The 21,735-nt window shown below is 33.8% G+C and overlaps 4 protein-coding genes and 2 long non-coding RNA genes across 14 annotated transcripts; 3 read left to right on the forward strand and 3 right to left on the reverse strand.

Moving 5' to 3' along the window:
- Window positions 1-483: 483 nt before the first annotated feature.
- LOC111510893 (uncharacterized) lies at window positions 484-10,566 on the forward strand. Of its 5 annotated transcripts, none has more exons than XM_074182584.1 (3): window positions 484-1,038; window positions 1,120-1,445; window positions 2,980-3,756. In XM_074182584.1, the coding sequence occupies exons 2-3, from the start codon at window positions 1,157-1,159 to the stop codon at window positions 3,642-3,644; spliced, it is 954 nt and encodes a 317-aa protein (XP_074038685.1). In that variant the 5' UTR covers window positions 484-1,038; window positions 1,120-1,156; the 3' UTR covers window positions 3,645-3,756. The 5 variants fall into 5 exon arrangements, with proteins under 5 accessions (XP_074038685.1, XP_074038683.1, XP_074038682.1 ...); XM_074182582.1 differs by having other exon boundaries at window positions 491-1,038; window positions 1,131-1,445; XM_074182581.1 differs by lacking the exons at window positions 1,120-1,445; window positions 2,980-3,756 and adding exons at window positions 9,027-9,341; window positions 9,674-10,566 and having other exon boundaries at window positions 647-1,038.
- LOC141485600 (uncharacterized) lies at window positions 3,245-7,775 on the reverse strand. 2 transcript variants are annotated; one of them, XM_074182587.1, is made up of 3 exons: window positions 7,582-7,770; window positions 7,120-7,462; window positions 3,245-7,021 (listed from the first exon to the last, which is right to left on the reverse strand). In XM_074182587.1, exons 1-3 carry the CDS (start codon window positions 7,620-7,622, stop codon window positions 6,575-6,577), a joined length of 831 nt encoding a protein of 276 aa, XP_074038688.1. In that variant the 5' UTR covers window positions 7,623-7,770; the 3' UTR covers window positions 3,245-6,574. The 2 variants fall into 2 exon arrangements, with proteins under 2 accessions (XP_074038688.1, XP_074038687.1); XM_074182586.1 differs by having other exon boundaries at window positions 7,120-7,775.
- LOC141485601 (uncharacterized) lies at window positions 10,520-12,011 on the reverse strand. Its single transcript, XR_012467304.1, has 2 exons — window positions 11,234-12,011; window positions 10,520-11,166 (listed from the first exon to the last, which is right to left on the reverse strand). It is a non-coding gene; the product is annotated as an uncharacterized lncRNA (long non-coding RNA).
- A 1,529-nt stretch (window positions 12,012-13,540) lies between these two features.
- Window positions 13,541-15,170, forward strand: LOC111510891 (uncharacterized). 4 transcript variants are annotated; one of them, XM_023166851.2, is made up of 5 exons: window positions 13,541-13,689; window positions 13,747-14,010; window positions 14,294-14,475; window positions 14,531-14,651; window positions 14,947-15,170. In XM_023166851.2, exons 1-4 carry the CDS (start codon window positions 13,674-13,676, stop codon window positions 14,609-14,611), a joined length of 543 nt encoding a protein of 180 aa, XP_023022619.2. In that variant the 5' UTR covers window positions 13,541-13,673; the 3' UTR covers window positions 14,612-14,651; window positions 14,947-15,170. The 4 variants fall into 4 exon arrangements, with proteins under 4 accessions (XP_023022619.2, XP_023022616.2, XP_023022617.2 ...); XM_023166848.2 differs by having other exon boundaries at window positions 14,294-14,889; XM_023166849.2 differs by having other exon boundaries at window positions 14,294-14,651.
- Window positions 15,171-15,874: 704 nt separating this feature from the next.
- LOC141485438 (uncharacterized) lies at window positions 15,875-16,639 on the reverse strand. Its single transcript, XR_012467208.1, has 2 exons — window positions 16,019-16,639; window positions 15,875-15,913 (listed from the first exon to the last, which is right to left on the reverse strand). It is a non-coding gene; the product is annotated as an uncharacterized lncRNA (long non-coding RNA).
- A 1,472-nt stretch (window positions 16,640-18,111) lies between these two features.
- Window positions 18,112-19,880, forward strand: LOC111511535 (uncharacterized). The gene is made up of 3 exons (XM_023167562.2): window positions 18,112-18,261; window positions 18,315-18,581; window positions 19,003-19,880. The coding sequence occupies exons 1-3, from the start codon at window positions 18,246-18,248 to the stop codon at window positions 19,776-19,778; spliced, it is 1,059 nt and encodes a 352-aa protein (XP_023023330.2). The 5' UTR covers window positions 18,112-18,245; the 3' UTR covers window positions 19,779-19,880.
- Window positions 19,881-21,735: the final 1,855 nt, after the last annotated feature.

The following is a 21,735-nucleotide window of genomic DNA, read 5'->3' on the forward strand; positions in this document are numbered from 1 at the left end:
ATCCCAAGATTTTCATATGGATATATGCAACTCGTAAAACATCGTGACCTTGAGGGAAAGAGTGACGTAATGCCAGGACGTTAACCTCTCCATCTTTTATTAATTGTTGGAGTCAATGTTCTCTCTTCAATGGCCGGTTCATATAATAATAATATGTCTTTATTCATCTCAATAAGAAGTATTGTTTTGTTCCTGGGAAATATTTACCTCATTTCTCAGAGTAATAATGAGACAGTGATTTGAATACTGTTGTTAAAGCTACTGTGTTCTAATACAGTTTGTGGAGATCAAATCGTGAGGTGTACTTTATGAAATTTTATTACGTAGTTACGCCGAAAAACAAACAATTACGTTTTGATAATTCGATTTTTGCTGGACATATCGAATTATTTTGATGATCGAATTACCATTCGAATCATAAATCACAAGCATTGCGTAGTAGAATCACTCAGTAGACATCGCTAACATATTTGTTCAAGCCAGGTATTCAAGGGAAAGTAATCCGCCTGCTATTCAAAACTTCATTCCAATTACACCATGAAATTCAATTTGAACACACCATACAATCGTTTTGGTGAATCAATGATAAATTCTTAATCGGAGCTATTTAATTTTTCAGAACAAAATTTTGGATGTTGACGATGTTTTGTCTTGAATTGATTTCATCAGTTCCAGCTAATGCTCCTGTTATCAGTTGTTGATGAAGATCAAGGATTGTAATTGTCAATTGGCTAGAGCTTTGGCCTAATATTCAGTGGCGAAAGCAAGTCTATAATTACTTAAGAAGAAAAAGCTCTGCTTGAGGCCGCGAACAGAAATGAGAAGAAGTCAATTTTTTGGTTATGTTAAACTTCAATTTATTTGATATGGATATTAATAATGGTGAGAAAGCAATCAAGGGGGAGAATGATTTTTTTACTGAAAATATTGCCATCAAAACCGAATTTATTGAAGAAGAGATCAGGAAAGATTTCTTGATCAGATGCGAAGTCTGTAAAGATTCTATTAGTGGAACAGTTTGTATCCATAATATGAATGGTAGGTAAACAATTTAGGTGAAAATGTTCACATTGTGATATCCCTCTCTAGATGAATTATGTAAATAGATGATCGTTCAAGTACAATTGCAGGTTCTTGTAGAGACATAAAGAATGAGATGATAGATGACCAGTATATAACGACCCAGGAACTCGAAGATTCCAAAGTCAACTATAATGATTTAAAATTATCGATGAAAGAAGAAAATTCGTTGGATAGTAAAGAGTTGTTGTCACATACTGAGGACTTTGTCAAGAGTGAAATAGACTATGTCAGATCAGAGGAAGAAAGTGATTGTTTCTATGATAATTGCAATGAAATTGTTACAGATGCAGAGTCACGATTGAGGTTTGATGGGTTGGAAGTGAGCAATGTTGAACAGGATTCCACCAAAGAGTCCTACGAGAGTAAGTTTTCCTGACAAGTTTTCATTGATTGCTTTTATAGCAGTTTCACAAATCCCTAAAAGTGGAATCCTCAATAAACTGATAGTTGTGTCATGGATTTCTAAGAAACTTTTCAGTTAGTCCTTCTGCATACAATTTTTCAAAAGTTTTCTAGTTTTAGAAGAGAATCGAAGACACGCCCATCAATAATAATATGACTTGTCTAGAGTCAAATACCAGCATCATAGTTTCTATGTTGGAAACAACAACTACCGAAGGTTCCAAACAGTTCATCACAAGTTAATAAATCTTTTACTTTTGTAAATTTCAATAAGGTACGATGTTAAGCCCAAGGCGTAAACTATTACGTTTTCATATCCCTATCATTTTGCTAATTTCATTACTCCGGACTTCCATTGTCTAATATGATATGGAATCACACGTTAAAAGATGAGACCTCGTTAGTCTTTAGCTCGCACAAGTTTCGACTGAAGGTTGTCGTTTGTAGGGGTGCGATAGCTGGTTAACAAAAAAAACAACATATGATTTGAAATCTCTGAAATAACAAATGGAAGTTAAAATTTAAAAGAATTAGTTGAAAATATCAATTATATTAAGCAAAAGAAAAACCTGAAAAGAAATTACAATAAAATAAAACTTGAGCAAAAAATTGAAAATTAAGAAATTAAAATGAAATAAAAATTAAAAATCAAAACATTTCAAGCCAAGTTACTTCATGACGTTTCGATTGTTAGTATCCACAATCGTCTTCAGGTGATGACTGGACTTATTCCTCCGAGATCTGACTATTTATAGGTCATTCGAGTGCTTTCACCTGTCCCCTCTCCTCTTTCCTCTCTCCGCTTCACCAGAAAGGCAGGAGATGGCCGTTTGGCGGGAGTTGACCGTTTTCCGTTTTATTATGGGTTTCCATATGTTGCGTATCTCTACGCTAGCTTGCTGAAACCAGCAAATCGTGAATAGCAGAGCATGTTTGGACCCATCAACATAACATCTAGTGGTCACAAGCTGAGATCATCGACAGGGAGGAACACTAGTTTAGGAGAAAATACATGTTGCCCAGCGACATAATCAGCCAAACTGGCGTAGAGATACGCAACATATGGAAACCCATATTAAAACGGTAAACGGTCAACTCCTGCCAAACGGCAATCTTCTGCCTTACCGGTAAAGCGGAGAGAGGAAAGAGGAGAGGGGATAGGTGAAAGCACCCGAATAGTCAGATCTTGGAGAAATAAGTCCAGTTATCACCCGAAGACGATTGTGGATACTAACAATCGAAACGTCGTGAAGTAACTTGGCTTGAAATCTTTTGACTATTCATTTTTTTTCATAGTAAAAAACATAACATTTTTGAAAACAAGCTTTTATTAATATGCTCTACAAATGAAAACTTCAAAGTAAACTTTTCAGCTGAAACTGAAAAAAAAAACGGAATTTTTCATTTATATTCGAAAAGTGACATATAATTCAAGTATATTTCTACTTTTGTTCTATTCTATTCATGCATGAGTAATTTGAGTTTTTTTTTCAGATTTGGAGGCTGTTGTGAAAATAACTTCAGAAGAAAAACTGATTCAGTGTAATTTATATCCCAGATCATTCACCCAGTTTAGGTCCTTGACAAATCACGATAGATCTCATAAGACAGAAACATCAACTAGTTCTACAGTTGATTCAGGAAAAAATGATATTGAATATCTTTCAAAGAATTCTGCTTTAGTTGGAAAAACTGGAATGCACGCAGGGAAAAAGCCTTCAAAGTGTAAAATCTGTTCAAAATCATTTTTCGATAGATCTAACTTGATAAGACATACTAGAATACACGCAGGAGAAAAACCATATGAGTGTGAAATGTGTTCAAAAACTTTTTCTGACAGTTCTGCTTTGGCTAAGCATTCTCAAATTCATACTCCGAAAAAAATTGATAGTATTCATAAGGGGGAAAAATCATATTATAAGTGCAAAGTCTGTCCAAAATATTTTTTTCGTAGGTCTGCTATGGTTGTTCATTCAAGAATTCATACAGGGGAAAAACCATACGAGTGTAAAATCTGTTCAAAATCATTTGCACAAAATGAAACTTTGTTGATTCATTCAAGGATCCACACAGGAGTAAAACCATATCAGTGCAAATTATGTTCGAAATCATTTTATAGCGATTTACATTTGATGGCTCACTCCAGCATTCACAATTAAACACAAGAGAGTCAGAAATTCAAAATTCATATTTGTATCTACACCAGATATAGCAATGAAATAATGAACTGAGTGTTGAATTGAAATTTCTGTATGATTAAATAATGAAAAATATATATTGCATACAATTTTTTAATATTAAAAATAAATTTATTCTTTGGTTCGACTTTCACTACTGATCGAGATGACCACAAAACTCGGTCACCGATTGCACTGATTGCAGTCTATTTTACAAAACACCCACATCTAAATTTCAAAGACCACTTTACACAAGGATAAGTCAATGGATGACTGAAGTTTCCCTCTACGTTGAACGTTGAAGACCCATCTGACCTTTGTTATTTCAAGTCGTCCTCTATACTTTGGTCAACCATAGTCACGTTTGGTACTTCTATGCTATTGGCAAGAAGCTAGGCAAATACAAGTTAATTAGTCTGATGTAGTCCTTCTCGATCATTAAAGTAAATAATGAGAACTGAACTACGGCGATCCAAGACAGTTGGTCACGGTAGAATGCTAAATATACTGTGGTTTTGTACTGTGATTTGGGACTGTCAACAGATGAACAACAAAATTTACAAGCTTTCATTTACGAGTGCTGTTATCTTCATATTGAGGTCGGAAAATTCTCTGACTACCTCGTAGATCAAATGTCAATGATTTGTCCATAATAAAATGCGTTTTTGAATTCAACAGAAGAATTGCTTCAACCGATAGAAACAGGTTATCAAATGCGTTCTAGTCCTAAGATGGGGCGAGTTCTCGAATTCACCAATGAATCAATCGAGTAATTGTTAGAAAAGTTTCATCTTCTGAATTTAAGAACTATAAACACTGGACAGCAGGGTTGCCACTTTCATTACTTGCGTAAAAAATCTATTATGCCCGTATGCACCGTGTACACTTAATCGGGATTAAAGGTTTAATCTAGATAAATGCTTTAATTTACCATGCACCGTACTAAAAGTCGGGCTTAAGCTTTCGAAAATCTAATCCTCCGTTTTTCATGGATTAAACTTGGATTAGTCTGTAGAAACGATTTTTCTAACCTAAAAATAAAAGTGTTTATATTATTTTGCGTTCTTTCTCTTACAAAAAACTCTATTATTTATAAAGCAATAATGGAAATCGAAGATCAGTTGTTTGTGGATGATGACCATGATATATTGGACATAATTAATTTTGGTTTTCCAAGAAGACAGTGGGAAAGAAGTGAATACTTTGATACCATGGACAACCTTTCTTTTTTCAGAAGATTTAGATTGCAAAAACCTACTATCCTGAATGTTCTTCATCATGTAGAAGAAGAAATTGAGTATGACAATGATAAGTAAGTAGATATCTACCTACATACTGTAGTATTTATCAGTACCTACCTAAAATATTAAATAAAATTATACCCATAGAAACAACAGTTTAACACCAATGAATCAACTCTTGACAACCTTAAGAATATATGCATGCGGAGGACACCAGCTGGCCATAGGAGACTTTATTGGAGCCCATCAATCCACAATTTCAAGGATTGTCCATCGAGTTACTAATGCCATTGCCAGGTCAAGACCCTTATTTGTAACAATACCCAATGACAATGAAAGACTTCGTGTAGCGACAGACTTTTATAACATAGCTCGGTTTCCTCGGGTCATTGGCTGTGTGGATGGAACACATATTAGAATGCAGTCTCCAGGTAACAGATTGAAAATGTGTTATAACTGGATAACAGTGTATGTTTGTAGGAGGTGAGCAGGCTGAAGCATTTCGCAACAGAAAAGCCTTCTTTTCTATTAACACCCAGGTAATCTGTGATGCCAAATTAAAAATACGAGACATTGTTGCAAGGTGGCCGGGATCGAGTCATGATCTTACTATATTTAATAATAGTAGGATAAGAGCTCAATTTGAAAATAATGAATTTCAAAACTCTATCTTATTAGGTAAGTACTAAAGTATATAGTCATTAGTAGTTATCATTTGTTTTAATTATGTTAGCAAGAATGTAGGCCACATCTATTAAGTTTTTTAATATAAATTTAAAGGTTGTTTGGTTTAACAATTTGTTAGAAATTTTATAATAACACATCTGTTTTATTACATTTTTGTAAAAATACACCCTGTATTCTTTTAGTTTGATTACATTATTTGATTTTTTTTAGGTGATAGTGGCTATGCCAATAAAGACTATCTATTAACACCGCTTTTACATCCAGACAATGAGGCAGAACACCTTTATAATGAGGCCCATATACGCACCAGAAATTCTGTAGAACGTGCCATCGGAGTTTGGAAAACGCTTTCCTATACTTGCATATGGTTTGAGGTACAAACCTGAATTTGCAAGCAATATAATAATAGCAACTGCAGTTTTGCAAAATATTGCAATTGAAAATAATGAACCAGTTCCCCCACCACCAGAAAATATTAATGAAGATGAGCTCAACTACCTCATAGAACTGGGAAATATTGAGGATTTACGTAACGACCATGAAGAAAATAGAGCTAATGTGAGGCAGCACCTAATAAATAACCATTTTGCAAACCTGTAACGTTGTTATAAAATAAAGACACTTTTTAAATATTATTTTATAATTGAGTATGAAAAATATGTTTATAAGACAGTGTAAGTACATTCAGAAAAAAAAAATGTGTAACCTGCAGAAAAAAAAACTTAAACTAAACCAAAAAAAAAATGAGTGTACCTACATACATATCTTTACACAAGCATACAGGTGTCCCATAATTTCAGGCTCAAACTTAATCATTTAGTTGTGGTGTAAGGTGTAAATGCAGTGGTTAATCTTGAACCTATAATTTTTTCACACCACAAAAAAAACAATCCTAACAAAAAACATAAATTTTAAATTGTAATAATTTTTGAAAAAAAATCTTATTTATCATCATGTGTAAGCAATGATTTTTTGTAACTAATTTCAAACTGCAAAAGTTCCAGTTTTAATTGCTTTTTTTTTTGTATCTAATCTTAAATTTTCTTCTTGCAATTTTAACATCCTTAATTTATACTGCTGCTCTTCCTTTGCATAATTCTGTGATTCTACAATTTGTTCTAATTGCTTTTCAACTAATGCTAGCCTCTTATCTAGTAAGATATTGTACTTTTCAGCTATATCTGAAGATGTCAGAGCTCTTATACCTCCTATTGGTCGCCTTCGATTGAATGGTTTTGCCTTTGGGGTGCTGCTATTCTTAGTCGATACTGAGGTTGATAAGGATGTCTGAACTTTTTCAGTTTCTTTTGACTGGCAAGAGGGAGATACCATCAATTTTTGGTTCACTGGTTTTTGTAATATACCAGGCGGGCATTTTCTATATGTCTTTGCTGCCCTGTTTTCCTCTTCTTTATTCAATTCTTCTAGACCCTAAAAATGCAAATAAAGATAAGATCCTGTTTAGTAGTAATAAAGGCTCGAATAAAGGACATAAGCAAGTACTATGATAAAAAAATCTAGAAACTCACATTATTCTCAGAATCAGTTTCTTCAATTAAAGAACCAGTAGCAGGATCAAACTCGTAAATTTGGGTATCACATTCTGTTTTTCGCTTTTTTTCTGAAGGTTCCAATATTCCTGAATTGTCAGAGTCAAATTCTGAATAAAATCCTGATACAGTATGTTCATTAAGCATGCTGATTAAAATAGTGTCTGCTGCATCCAACTTCGGATCAGGTGGTGGTGGTCCACCTCCTGTTATATATGTACTTTTCTTAAGATCAGCAAACTTCTTACGTAATTCTTTTTTTTTATTCGCATACAACCGTTTAAGTTGTTCACTACTTCTGTAGCATATGATGGAAGCCTGGCTATTAAATTCATTTTCAATTTTTGTCCATATCTTATTTTTATCATCAATTGATGTTCTGTTTGTTTGTTTGTCTTCAAGTACTTTTTGGTACTTTTTACAAATATTCATTAAGCATACCTTTTCGCCAGTAGAAAAATTAGGAATACGATTCCTTTCATTTCCTCTTTCCATATTTACAATACAAATGACAGTATTTTTAATAAATTGATGGATGTAGCCGTTACTACGTGGTAGGAGATCATAATGAAAAGAGAAATGAAAATTTCTATGTTTTTTACCACTTTTATTTGTAACTAACGTTACTGCAGTTTCGTCCTATATGGACATTCTCAAACTTATACAATAAATATACAATAAAAGAGTTTATTGTATAAGTTTGAGAATGTCCATATAGGACGAAACTGCAATAAACTCTTTTATTGTATTAGTTTGAGAATGTCCATATAGGACGAAACTGCAGTAACGTTAGTTACAAATAAAAGTGGTAAAAAACATAAAAATTTTCATTTCTCTTTTCATTACGACAGTATTTTTAATAACTATGCTGTTGAACAATACAAAAAACGAGGTTATAATTTCACTTTACTTCCTTTTGACACTAGCTTTGCTATAATATGCAATGTTGCCAAAATGTTAATCCGGATTACCTAAACCATCCGCGGTGCATTAGTATTTAATCTAAAAGACGTAATTTAGATTAACTAATCGCGATTAAATTTAAATACGGTGCATACGAGCACTACTACTGTATATTTTTATTACGTTGTCATGCCGAAACACAGCAATTATGTTTTGGTAATTCGATTTTTGCTGGAAATATCGAATTATTTTGATGATCGAATTACCATTCTAATCATAAATCACATGCAGTGCGTCACTCAGTAGATATCGCTAACATATTTGTTCAAGCCGGGTATTCAAGGGAAAGTAATCCGCGTACTATTCAAAACTTCATTCCAATCACACCATGAAATTCAATTTGAACACACCATACAATCGTATTGGCGAATCAATGATAAATTCTTAATCGGAGCTATTTAATTTTTCAGAATAAAATGTTGGTTGTTGACGATGTTTTGTCTTGAATTGATTCCATCAGTTCCAGTTAATGCTCTTGCTATCAGTTGTTGATGAAGATCAAGGATTGTAACTGTCAGTTGGTTAGAGCTCTGGCCAAATATTCAGTGGCGAAGCAAGTCCATAATTATTTAAGAAGAAAAAGCTCTGGTTGAGGCCGCGAACAGAAATAAGAAGAAGTAAATTTTTTGGTTATGTTAAACTTCATCATTTATTTGATAATGGATATCAATAATGGTGAGAAAGCAATCAAGAGGGAGAATGATTTTTTTACTGAAAGTATTGCCATCAAAACAGAATTCATTGAAGAAGAGACCAGGAAAGATTTCTTGATCAGATGCGAAGTCTGTAAAGATTCTATTAGTGGAACAGTTTGTATCCATAATATAAATGGTAGGTAAACAATTTAGGTGAAAATGTTCACATATTGATATCCCTCTCTAGATGAATTGTGTAAATAGATGATCGCTCAAGTACAATTGCAGGTTCTTATAGAGACATAAAGAATGAGATGATAGATGACCAATATATAACGACCCAGGAACTCGAAGATTCCAAAATCAACTGTAATGATTTAAAATTATCGCTGAAAGAGGAAAATTCATTGGATAGTAAAGAGTTGTTGTCACATACTGAGGACTTTGTCAAGAGTGAAATAGACTATGTCAGATCAGAGGAAGAAAGTGATTGTTTGTATGATAATTGCAATGAAATTGTTACCGATGCAGAGTCACGTTTGAGGTTTGATGGGTTGGAAGTGAGTAATGTTGAACAGGATTCCACCAAAGAGTCCTACGAGAGTAAGTTTTCCTGACAAGTTTTTATTGATTGCTTTTAAAGCAGTTTCACAAATCCCTTAAAGTAGAATCCTTAATAAACTGATAGTTGTGTCATGGATTTCCAAGAAACTTTTCATTAGTGAAATGAATCAGTAGTAAAACACATAACATTTTTGAAACCAATCTTTTATTAACATGCCCTAGAAATGAAAATTTCAAAGTTAACTTTTCAGCTGAAATTGAAAAAAAAAATGGAATTTTTTATTTATATTTGAAAAGTGACATATAAATCAAGTATATTTCTACTTTTATTCTATTCTATTCATACATGAGTAATTTGAGTTTTTTTTTAGATTTGGAGGCTGTTGTGAAAATATCTTCGGAAGAAAAACTGATTCAGTGTAATTTATATCCCAGATCATTCACCCAATTTAGGTCCTTGACAAATCATGATAGATCTCATGAGACAGAAACATCAACTAGTTCTACAGTTGATTCAGTAAAAAATGAAATTGAATATCTTTCAAAGAATTCTGCTTTTGTTGGAGAAACTGGAATGCACGCAGGAAAAAAGCCTTCCAAGTGTAAAGTCTGTTCAAAATCATTTTTCGATAGATCTAACTTGATAAGACATACTAGAATACACGCAGGAGAAAAACCATATGAGTGTGAAATGTGTTCAAAAACTTTTTCTGACAGTTCGGCTTTGACTGAGCATTTTCAAATTCATACTTCGAAAAAAATTGACAGTATTCATAAGGGAAAAAAAACATTTTATAAGTGCAAAGTCTGCCCAAAATATTTTTTTCGTAGGTCTGCTATGGTTGTTCATTCAAGAATTCATACAGGGGAAAAACCATATGAGTGTAAAATCTGTTCAAAATCTTTTTCACAAAATGAAGCTTTGTTGATTCATTCAAGGATCCACACAGGAGTAAAACCATATCAGTGCAAATTATGTTTGAAATCATTTTCACAAAATGAAACTTTGTTGATTCATTCAAGGATCCACACAGGAGTGAAACCATATCAGTGCAAATTATGTTGGAAATCATTTTATAGCGATTTACATTTGATGGCTCACTCCAGCATTCATAATTAAACACACAAGAGTCAGGAATTCAAAATTCATATTTGTATATACACCAGATATAGCAATGAAATAATGAACTGAGTGTTAAATTGAAATTTCTGTATGATTAAATAATAAAAAAAATATATTGCATACAATTTTTTAATATTAAAAATAAATTTATTGTGTGGTTGGACTTTCACTACTGATCAAGGTGACCACAAAACTCGGTCACCGATTGCAGTCTCTTTTACAAAACACCCACATCTAAGCCTCAAAGATCACAAGGATAAGTCAATGGGTGACTGAAGTTTCCCTCTACAACGTTGAAGACCCATCTGACTTTTACTTTTCCAAGTCGAATGTTGCTGAAGCCGTAAACTTAATGATTCATCATGGTGTCTTCTATACTTTTGTCAACCATAGTCACCTTTGGTACTTCTATGGTATTGGCAAGAAGCTAGGCCAGTACAAGTTAATTGGTCTGATGTAGTCCTTCTCAATCATTAAAGTAAATAATGAGAACTGAACTACCGCGATCCAAAACAGTACAAACTCAGAACAGAATGAATGAATTTAAAAATGTCACATTGAATAAGTACCTATTTATAGTATGTATTTTGATAACTGTAAAATGTTGAAAATCTACTTGTAGTCAATAGTTGCAGTTTTTGGACGTTCATCGTCTCTCAAGTTCTTACGGCCACGTTTAAATTCAGCTACCAAAAATTTCACTGTGGTAAAGGATGGTTTGATTTGCGTAGGCGTATTGGCCTTCAAATAACAAATATTTAATGATAGCTCCATTTTGTACATTTTCATAAAAAACAGATTAACTCACTAAAACGACTGTTACATGACAACTTCGCGTCCAAAATCAATAAAACGTTGGTCACAGTAGAATTCTAAATATACTGTGCTTTGGTAAGTAAGTGACTGTTAACAAATAACAATAAAATTCACAAGCTTTTATTTACGAGTGCAGCTGTCATGTTGAGATCGGAAACTTTCTAACCACCCTCGTAGATAAAATGTCAATGATTTGTCCATAATAAAATGCGATTTTGTATTCAACATAAGAATTCGGATGAATTGCTTCAACCGATAGAAACGAGCTAACAAATGCGTTCTAGTCCTAAGATGGGTGAGTTCTCGAATTTACCAATGAATCAATCCATCGAGTAATTATGTTAGAATTTAAGAACTACAAACACTGGACAGCAGGGTTGCCACTTTCATAACTTACGTAATAAATCTACTACTATTGTATATTTTTGTTACGTTGTATCTATCTTCTTTTACAATTTACAACATTAAAGTGGTTTATTTAAATATATTGTTGTCTGATTAATACCAAGAAAATAGCACTGGAATTTAACAAATGATGGACATATCGAATTATTTTGATGATCGAATTACCATTCGAATCATAAATCACATACAGTGCGCAGTAGAATCACTTAATAGACATCGCGCTAACATATTTGTTCAAGCCAGGTATTCAAGGGAATGTAATCCAAAGGAATTTTGTAAAATACACAATAGTATTTTTTCTGAGCTGTACAAATGAGCTGTCAAGAAGTATTTATCTATAGCTGCCACATCGGTCCAATAACAAGTATTTCACAGAACGGAAAAATTAACAAATCGTAGAAGAACTCGTCTATCCTGAAAACATCTGAATGAAATTATTTTCCTTATTAAATCAACTGTGATTTTCACTGTTATTTGATGCAACTAATGTCGAATTATGGTCAAATTCACCTGAATAAGAAAATAGCCAACATATAATTGGAAGAATAATAATTCGAATCATCTTGATGATCGATTCGATATTTCTAACCAATTATTTTCAATTCGAATCAGATTACTAGTGCTTAACGTTCTCAATTACATTTTGTAGAGCTTTAAATTGGCTTGTTTGTTAGGTATAGACAAAAGGTGATCTACGTATGCGACTCTTTGCAAGCTTCTGAAAATTTCACCTGAATATAAAGTATGTGCATGTGCACTGGCGAAATAACTGAATTTATTACCTTATTATGAAAATAAAATTTCGAGTGCCAACTCCGCAGGATTTTAACCTGTCAAATGTCAATTCTCTTTCCTTGGACACTCTTGCCTCACCATTGCCCTTCAAAGAATATGACCTATCGAAGCAAAACAATAATAATGCAGAATTCGCTCGATTAGCTAATTTAAAGTTTCCAAATTACACCCACTTCTATACGGACGGATCCAAGAATACCTCTGGCCGTGTAGGCTATGGAATTTTCTCACCAACTATTGCCGAAGTCAGTGCTAATCTTCCCTCCTACTTCTCCATATGTGCTGCGGAAATATGGGCCATTAAGGAAATAATACGTCTTATTCTTGACCAGAGATTTCGACGTGTTGTGATTTTTAGTGATTCCAAAAGTGCATTACTTAAAATAACACGAACTGCAATTTCAGCTCATAGTGACCTCTTATCGCTACAAACCAAACGATATGTCTTACAAGCGATTCACAGTGGCATTGCTATATTGTCCTCGTGTGGATACCGAGTCATTGTTACATTCCTGGCAACGATACAGGTGACCGTCTTGCGTCGATGGGACGGTATATTGAGCCTACAAACCGATTTTCGTGAATTTCTTCCCAAGATAAAATCGAATTAATGGATCAGCTGGTCAACAGAGTATTCCTGACTAGGACAACCCAACAAGCCAATATTCGTTCATTACATACCTCCACCCATAGGATGAACAAGTAACAGGGCCCGCTGTCGTTACATGATATTTCATTTGAACATTTGAATATTCATAACTTAAAGGCATTACATTCCTTCCTTACCTCCTGCCACCTCAAGCTGTAACGGATGGATTTGCGCTGACACTGTAGACCATTGACGATAGTTGTGCTTACTTACTGAATAGACTCTGTGCTTACATTGCGAACAAACCTATGTGCTCACTAGTGCGATGTCTTCGTAGTGCATGGACAACTATTGTTTTCGCCTGTATAATATATCTGGATTACTTTTAGCTTGCCGTGCTTGACAAGTTCCTGGATAGTAATTTCAACGCAATTGTGGATGGGTCCGCCCCAAATCCACTTAAGTGTGCCACATTTGGATTTAACAACTTTCGTTACCAACTGGCCGGATAGCCTTAGTTGCTGAGGCCATTGAACCGAAAAGAAGAATAAGATTTCCTTTTGTTTATAAATAATAAAATTGAGAAAAGCTGTGATTTGTATTTTCGTCTTGGTTTCTCGGTTTAAACATCTTGGTTTCAAAAATGGACGTTGACGAAGGCAAGTATACGTAGATCTGTTTAAAAGAAAAAAAACATCACAAATGAACTGTTTCAGGTTGTGAAAGAGCTAGAGAAATTGCATTGGCAAAAGCAGAAACATTTCAGGCACATAATTCATTAGTTCGGCGTCTTGCTAACATTACACTGGAAAATAATGAAATATTCAGTAATAACAATACTTCGTTGACACCCAATATCTTGGCCAAACCTTCTGACGGCGCAGAAGAAAAGGTGATCGATAAGGAGCTCAGTTCGAGATTAGATAAGTTAGTATTGAACGAAAATGTCAAGCAAGGCTCATTCAGAGGAGTTTCAAAAAGTAAGTCTACTAGAAACAAGTAGTATTTGTTCCTAACATGCAAGTGCTAGGTGAAGTGAAACAAAATTTTTATTAGACATATTATATGGCACTACTGTAAAATCTTCTATATATTTTTTTGTATCTTTTCCAAAAAGAATACTGCCTTTATTGAAGTCATGATCAGATACACCCGATGATTAAACAGAACGTAAGACGTTTTCAACAGCACGTTGAGAAAGTGTTCCAGTTTAGTTCTATATGAATCATTTGTATCTCTAACTTCTCTATTTTACCTTTTCAGAATCCATAACAAGGCGAGAACACAAATACAAAATGTGTCCCAATCGTTTCAAACGGATCACATCTAAAGCGAAGCAAACGATATTCTTTCCCGCAGATCAACATATCTGCAGTACCTGCCAGGCAGTCTTTACCACTATCCCTGATTTATCGGAGCATCGCAAAGCTCACTTGGAAAAACAGGTATACCAGTGTGAATTCTGCTGTAAATTTTTTGTTCATCGTTCCTCCTTGGTAGCCCACAAGTTTCTCCATGAAAGGGAAGTACCATACATTTGTAGAGTCTGTCAACAAACATTTTCCTGCGGTTTCGACTTGACGAAGCACTCTGTGATTCACAGATCGACCAACAAGCACAGGTGCGAGATTTGCTCAAAATATTACCTTAATAAATCCTACTTCATGATACACTCTGGGAATCCCATGGACGACGAGCCTTTCTTTTGTAAATTCTGCTATAAGTCTTTGGCTTTATGTTTATCTTTGATCGTCCATGAGAGAACCCACATGACATTCAGACCATACACTTGCCCAATCTGTATGGAATTGTTTGCAAACCACAGTTTGTATCAGCAGCATGCCAAGATTCATGAAGGGGTAATGCCTCAGTGTATATTCTGTTTGGAATGCTTCACAGAACCTGAAACTTTGCAGGAACACTATGCAATTCATATGGGAGAAGAACCATATCAGTGCCAATTGTGCTCCAAGTATTTTCCTGATGGTATGCGTTTGATCGCGCATAAGGTAGGCACAAACGGAGTTTGCAAAGTCTGATTCAAGTACAAATAAGGTATACTTTAGTGTGAATTTGCAATCAACTGTGATATTTTACATGTTCAATAGTTTTTAAATTAAAGAACAATCTATATTTCTAATTGATTTTTTATTTCAACTCAATCGATTGCTGTGGTCATTAGTCGTGTGTTCTGGATGGGTCATCTAGGAAGCATCATGACTCTTCATAGGTCCGTCATCTGTATAACGTGTAGCTAGAGTCAACCCATTTAGTAAGAACCAATTGTAATAGTAATGATAATATTCATTATTCTAAAAAAGTCACGTACAGACATGGGATAAGTCACATAAGTAAGTAAAAGAGTACATTCTAAATTAGATTTGAAGCACATTATCCTGGATCTAAAAGAAATACTCTACAGGGATCGACGAGATTGCAGCTTCACTACTGAATGACTGTCAAAGAAATCGCAAGTGAATTGGTCACCCTTGTTAACCTATCAGTAACAGAAGGTTGCTTTGCAAAGACATTAAAAATCACAAAAATTATCACAGTATTTAAAATAATGAGACACACATTGTATACAAAACTATAGGATTATATGTATATTGAACTGCTTTTCGAAAGTTATAGAAACAGCTTTATACAATCAATTGATATATTACCTAGAGTATAGAAAAATATGAACCCCTTGTCAGCAAGGTTTCCGACCCAACTACTCCATTTTGACTACATCAACAGCTATGATTCAGTACATCTATAAAAATAAATATGTAGGACTTTACTTTGACCTCACCCGCGGCTTTGATATCATTAATCCATACTTCTTGATAATAATAGAAGCAATGGGCATTCGAGACCCCATACATGACCAGTAGAACCCTAAAAGTTGAGGTCAATAAAGAACTTTCAGAGGAAAATAGTATTCCCTTTGGGACTCCTCAAGGTGGAATATTGGGTCCTCTGGTGTTGCTATCAATGCCTTACCTCTCCACATAACGATTGAATAATTACATTAACTGCTAACGATACACTTCCATTGTATCATAAGGACAATAGTCCTTAAAAACGCTTGAACAACATGAAGTTGAACTCAGGCCAAACTAATATCTTAGCATCAGAAAGCTAAAAGTTCCTTGATATAGAGCTAGACTATGAATAAACCTTCCACAACCAAATTGATAACATATGTAAAAAACTGAATGAACTGTCTTGTGCTTTCACAAGTCTCAAATCGAACTTTCACAGAAACCACTTGATTAACATTTATTTTGTCTACACGGCAATCAGCTGTAATACCATTACATTACATATTATAACGAATATTGTAGAAATACCTCCAAATAGAATAATATTCTACTTTCCCATGTGTTTATCTATATAAGTTATCAATTTATACATTTAATAATAAAGATGAACTTACAATAAATAGCGATCTTAACGAGCAGGATACTACATATAAAAACAACATACCTACAGACAACATAGAGAAGCCAAGTGGTAGTAACTGGTAAATAAGGTGAGTATACATAGATATAAATAGATTATATAACATTATATAAAATTATAAATTATATAACATCAAGACTAGACAAAGATTTCGTTAAAAATTTTATTCAGTCTGTAGAAGGTAGAAGGGAATCCTCATAAGAGTTTTTCCGAGTTTTAATTCAAAGTTAGAGAGGGGTAGTGATTTGAGAGTGGGGGGTAGGTGTTTGTACCACAGAATAGTAAAATTCTGTGGTTGTACATTTTGATTTCCATAACTGTGCGATTCTGGTTAGTTATTTGAAGTATAAATGACAATTATTTCTTGTGATTTCCATGTGAATATGGATGTATTCTATCTGGGCGGTTGGCTTAGTGCTTTCTATCATGTGAAAAGCAAGCTATTTCCAGTATATACAGGTTGATCACTGTTTAAGTGCCTAGGGTTTCGAAAAGTGGTTTGCATGTTTTGGGCATTCAATATATTATTTACCGCAGATGAACAACCAGATATCATATCGCAGCCGAGACTCGATTTCACTGTAAATGACATATATAACCATTGAGTAATTTCAAAATTCAAAATTATAGAGCAGTGATCTCCCCAGTTCAGGTTCTCCTCCAGTATACCTCCAGAATTATCTTGATGATCGATTTGATATTTCGAATTATCGATTATTTACAATTCGAATCAGTCCCTTACTAGCGTTTATCAGGTCTAGATGAAAGATGATCTACGTATACAATTTGGTTTTACTTTTGCGATTCTTTGCAAGCTTCTGAAAATTTGACCTAAATATATAGTATGTACATGTGCACTGGCGAAATCACTGAAAAACACATAAATGAACTTGTTCAGAGATCTTATCTATCTCTGAAAATATTATACGGAGCCAGTGACGGATATATAACTATTTGCCGGCTGCGTTTACGGTTCTAATATGTATCAAAAGTCGTGTTCAAAAGTACAAAAAGTTGAGAACTCTTGCCTAAGACTTATATATGGTGTTCGTAGACACGAAAGAATTTCTAATGAATTAATTTCTACGAGATGGTTGAATATGAAGAAGAGAAGACTTTTTCATGCTTCTTGTTTCTTACACAAAATCATGATTACCAAAAAACCCTCCTGTTTGCTTCGTAAAATGACATTTCGCTCTCATATTCATAATGTAAATGCAAGAATTATAGATACACTAACTCCACCAAAAAGTTTAAAACTGAATTTTTTAGACGTTGTTTTTCACATCAAATATGCAGCATATAGAACTATTTACAATACCTTTGGAACTTAAATGTCTCTCGTTCACAAAATTCAAATTGAAATACAAGAAATATCTTTTTGACCAATCTTATCTTTTTTTTTGTCTTTTTTCGTTGCTCTTTTTTCTAAATGAACTTGAAACTTCATGGAAGGATATGTATTGATACCTTTGTCTCCATATGAAATGAACTCCGCCCTTTTCATCTGTTCATTAGCTTATAGTCACAAACATGAAGTGTACAATTTGTGTGAGAGATAAAGGCGATTATTATTATTAATTTATTACGAATCAAGTAAAGTTTATTACGAAAATATAATATCGTGTGGCAACTCTGCAAGACTGTTATCTGTCAATTGTCAATGCTCTTTCCTTTTTCGTTTATAAACAATGAAATTGACATTAGGCCATAGTGAAATCTGTGTGACTGTTGGTTTCTTTGTTTACACAGCTCGGTTTCAGAAATGGACGTTGACGAAGGCAAGTATAAGTAGATATGTTCCAGAAAAAACATCACATATGAACCGTTTCAGGTTGTGAAATAGCTAGAAGACTTGCAATGGCAGAGGCAGAATCAACTCTGGCACTACAGAATTCATTAGTCTTGCGTCTTGCCGACATCACACTGGAAACTAAAAAAAAATTCAACAATACCAATACCTCGTTAATACGCAGTATCTTGGACAAACCTGTTGATGGTGCAGAAGGAAAGGTGACCGATAAGGAGCTAACTTCAGTCTTAGATAAATTGGTATTAGACGAAAATGTCAAGAAGGATTCGTCCAGAGGAGTTTCGAACAGTAAGTCTACGAGAAACAGAAGTAGTGTTTGTTCGTAGCATGTGAGTGCTAGGTCAAGTGAAGCAAAATCCTGATTCAACCTATTATATAGCATTACTGTAAAGTCTCCTATATATATATATATATTTCGTATCTCTTTTAAAAATAATACTGCATTCAATGTAGTGATGATATGATGTATCTGGTGATAAAACAACTCAAGACGTTTGTGATATACATATAGGTATTTATTCCTTCCTGCATACATACTTATTCTAGAAACCATAGTTGTCATTATCTATCACATTATCATGCCATGTTACATTTTGTTGATGAAAACCAATTTCTAGAATCTATTTATAACAAACAACGTTTTCAACCTCACATGTTCTGTTGTATGTGAATCATTTGTATCTCTAACTTCTCCATTTTACCATTTCAGAATCAATAACAAGACGAGGACACAAATGCAAAATGTGTCCCGAACGTTTCAAATGCGTCACATCTTTAGCAAAGCACATGAAACTCCATGCTACACGTCATCATACTTGTCGTCTCTGCCTGGCAGTCTTTTCCACTAAGTCTGATTTATTGAAGCATCGCCAAACTCATTTGGAAGAACGGACCCACCAGTGTAAAGTCTGCTGTAAATTTTTCGGTCATCCTTCCAATTTGATACCCCATAAATTTCTCCATAGAAGGGAAGTGCCACACATTTGCAGAGTCTGTCAACGAACATTTCCCAGCGGTATCGAATTGACGAAGCACTCTGTGTTTCACAGGTCAACCAACAAGCACAGGTGCGATATTTGCTCAATATATTACCGTAATAAATACTACTTCATGATACACTCTGGGAATCCCATGGAAGACACACCTTTCTATTGTAAATTCTGCTATAAGACTACCGCTTCATGTGAATCTATGATCGCACACGAAAGAAACCACATGATATTCAGACAATACTGTTGTCCATTCTGCTTGAGATTGTTTGGAAACCACAGTCTGTACGAGCAGCATTTCAAGTTTCACGAAGGGGTAGTGCCTCAGTGCAAATTCTGTTTCGAATGCTTTTCAGAACCTAAAACTTTACTGGATCACTATACAATTCATATGGGAGAAGAACCATATCAGTGCGAATTGTGTTCCAAATATTTCCCTGACGGTATGCGTTTGATCTCGCACAAGGTAGGCAAAAACGGAGCTTGCAAAGTCTGATTCAAGTACAAATAAGGTATACATTAGTGCAAATTTACAATCAAATGTGGTTTTTTACATGTTCAATAGTTTTTTAATTAAAGAACAACCTATCAACCTATATTTCTTATTGATTTTTTTCATTAGTCTTGTGTTCTAGATGGGCTATCTAGGAAGCATCACCACTCTTGTTGGTGATGGTCCTTATAACGTGTAGCCATAATGAAACCATTTAGTAGGGACCGTTTCATAGAAGGCGTAGGTGATACAACAGACTTCAGATAAATTGCTGGGTATTTTTACCATCCACAATATGAACATTGCAAGGGAGACTTTTTAGTCCACTCTGATAAGTTACAGCGTTAATTCAAATAAAGATTATTATTATTTTTCATGAGTAACTTGTATTGAATAATTTTGCATATCAAAACAAGAACTAATGTATTATACAATACTTATCTTAACATTTCGGAGGCTAAAATCTGCCTGTTTTCAGAATTGAACAAAATTCAAGTTTATGAAGTTTTTCCTTTGCTTATTCTTTTTGTTTTTCAACCAACTAAAAATAAAAATCTATATAAACCAAAACGGCATCAATCCTATTTATGATTTAAAAGTTTGCAATCTGATAAAAAGAATATATTCCACTATGAAATTTATAGAACATATAAATGTAATTTCCTTACTGGTCCTTACGATCTGATTTTCACAAACTTTATTTTCAAAAATATATCACATGTTTCACAGTAGCTTTTTCGCAGTTAATGACAATACTACAAAATAATTCCATTATATACTCCACTTAATTATAAGTCAGAGATATTATCTTTATTTTTAAATAACCTTCCCAACGTGTCACCTGTTCTATATGCAATTTTAATATCGTTTTTTCAAAAAAATGAAGCCACTTTTTCTGTTGTTTGACACAAAATATGTTAGTTTTATAGTGTTATATCAGTACATATAAATGTAGATAACAATCAAACAAAACATCTCAAATCTGCATTTTCCAGAAAATCTATGTTTTACAAAGAAATAATTCCATATAATGAATTACTGAATTACCACATGACAAACAATTTTTCAACAGATAAAAATACAAATAACGGTAAAGAACTATTTGTTTTATCAAATTACACTATCATATTCGTTTTGTTTTTTTTTTATCAACTACCAACTCTGAAGTAGCTCCTTGTAAAGTTATATATTTATGTATAGGTATTTCTTGTATAAATGATTCCCTGTATAAACCATTATATTTTCTTGGGAATCAATAAATGTATTACTTTATTGAAACTTCTTTGACAGATGTCAAGGGAAAGAAAGACATTTATTCGTTCATACACCAACTACATGGTCTCAAAGATGTCAATTTATACTTAATATAATAATAATTATGCGAAGTGGATATAATAAAAAAAAGTGAGTATACAATTTGAACCGTGAATGCAGATTTGAAAGAATAGGAATAAATAAATATGTATACATATGAACATTTAAATATACATTATATACGTATATTCATAAAAGAACTATAAACTACATATACAAATGGGTAAATACCGTGATATAAAATATATAAGTATAAAAATATTTCGAAATAAAATATCAAAATATTCATCTCTCTCAACTACCTACACCGTAGGCAACATACCTCACAGAGCTTAGTCTCGCAGATGTTTCTCGTTTATCCAGCAGGATTATTCGAATAGGTTACCTACATATCGGTTCCGAAGCATTACCTTTTATCAGTAAAGGAAACATCCGACCCACACAGCAAGTGCATGGGACTCGATTAATTTCAACGTGGCTTCGATGTATATATGAAATTTTCGTCTAAGAGAAAGTAACAGCTCCACCTTGTGTGAACAAAGCCCCAAGCTTGGAAGAAACATCCCATGAATCAGTTCCCTGACAATCAAAATATGTTTGGATACTGTATCGAGGAGAGATGCATATATATATATATAAGAAAATT

Source organism: Leptinotarsa decemlineata, unplaced genomic scaffold, assembly GCF_025532065.1.
Source record: "Leptinotarsa decemlineata unplaced genomic scaffold, Ldec_3_MD MMD2_tig00026328_RagTag_RagTag, whole genome shotgun sequence".
NCBI lineage: Eukaryota > Metazoa > Arthropoda > Insecta > Coleoptera > Chrysomelidae > Leptinotarsa > Leptinotarsa decemlineata.

What these genes read in the sequence shown, in the direction of transcription:
- LOC141485600 (XM_074182586.1), bottom strand. Translation starts at nt 7,635, where the DNA reads ATGGAAAGAGGAAATGAAAGGAATCGTATTCCTAATTTTTCTACTGGC. An exon ending in AAACTGATTCTGAGAATAAT is followed by an intron (nt 7,022 to 7,119) that starts GTGAGTTTCTAG and finishes TTGCATTTTTAG; the next exon opens with GGTCTAGAAGAATTGAATAA.
- LOC111510893 (XM_074182580.1), top strand. Translation starts at nt 8,736, where the DNA reads ATGTTAAACTTCATCATTTATTTGATAATGGATATCAATAATGGTGAG. An exon ending in TTGTATCCATAATATAAATG is followed by an intron (nt 8,935 to 9,026) that starts GTAGGTAAACAA and finishes GTACAATTGCAG; the next exon opens with GTTCTTATAGAGACATAAAG. An exon ending in CACCAAAGAGTCCTACGAGA is followed by an intron (nt 9,342 to 9,673) that starts GTAAGTTTTCCT and finishes GTTTTTTTTTAG; the next exon opens with ATTTGGAGGCTGTTGTGAAA.
- LOC111510891 (XM_023166847.2), top strand. An exon ending in ATTCAGAGGAGTTTCAAAAA is followed by an intron (nt 14,011 to 14,293) that starts GTAAGTCTACTA and finishes TTACCTTTTCAG; the next exon opens with AATCCATAACAAGGCGAGAA.
- LOC111511535 (XM_023167562.2), top strand. An exon ending in GTCCAGAGGAGTTTCGAACA is followed by an intron (nt 18,582 to 19,002) that starts GTAAGTCTACGA and finishes TTACCATTTCAG; the next exon opens with AATCAATAACAAGACGAGGA.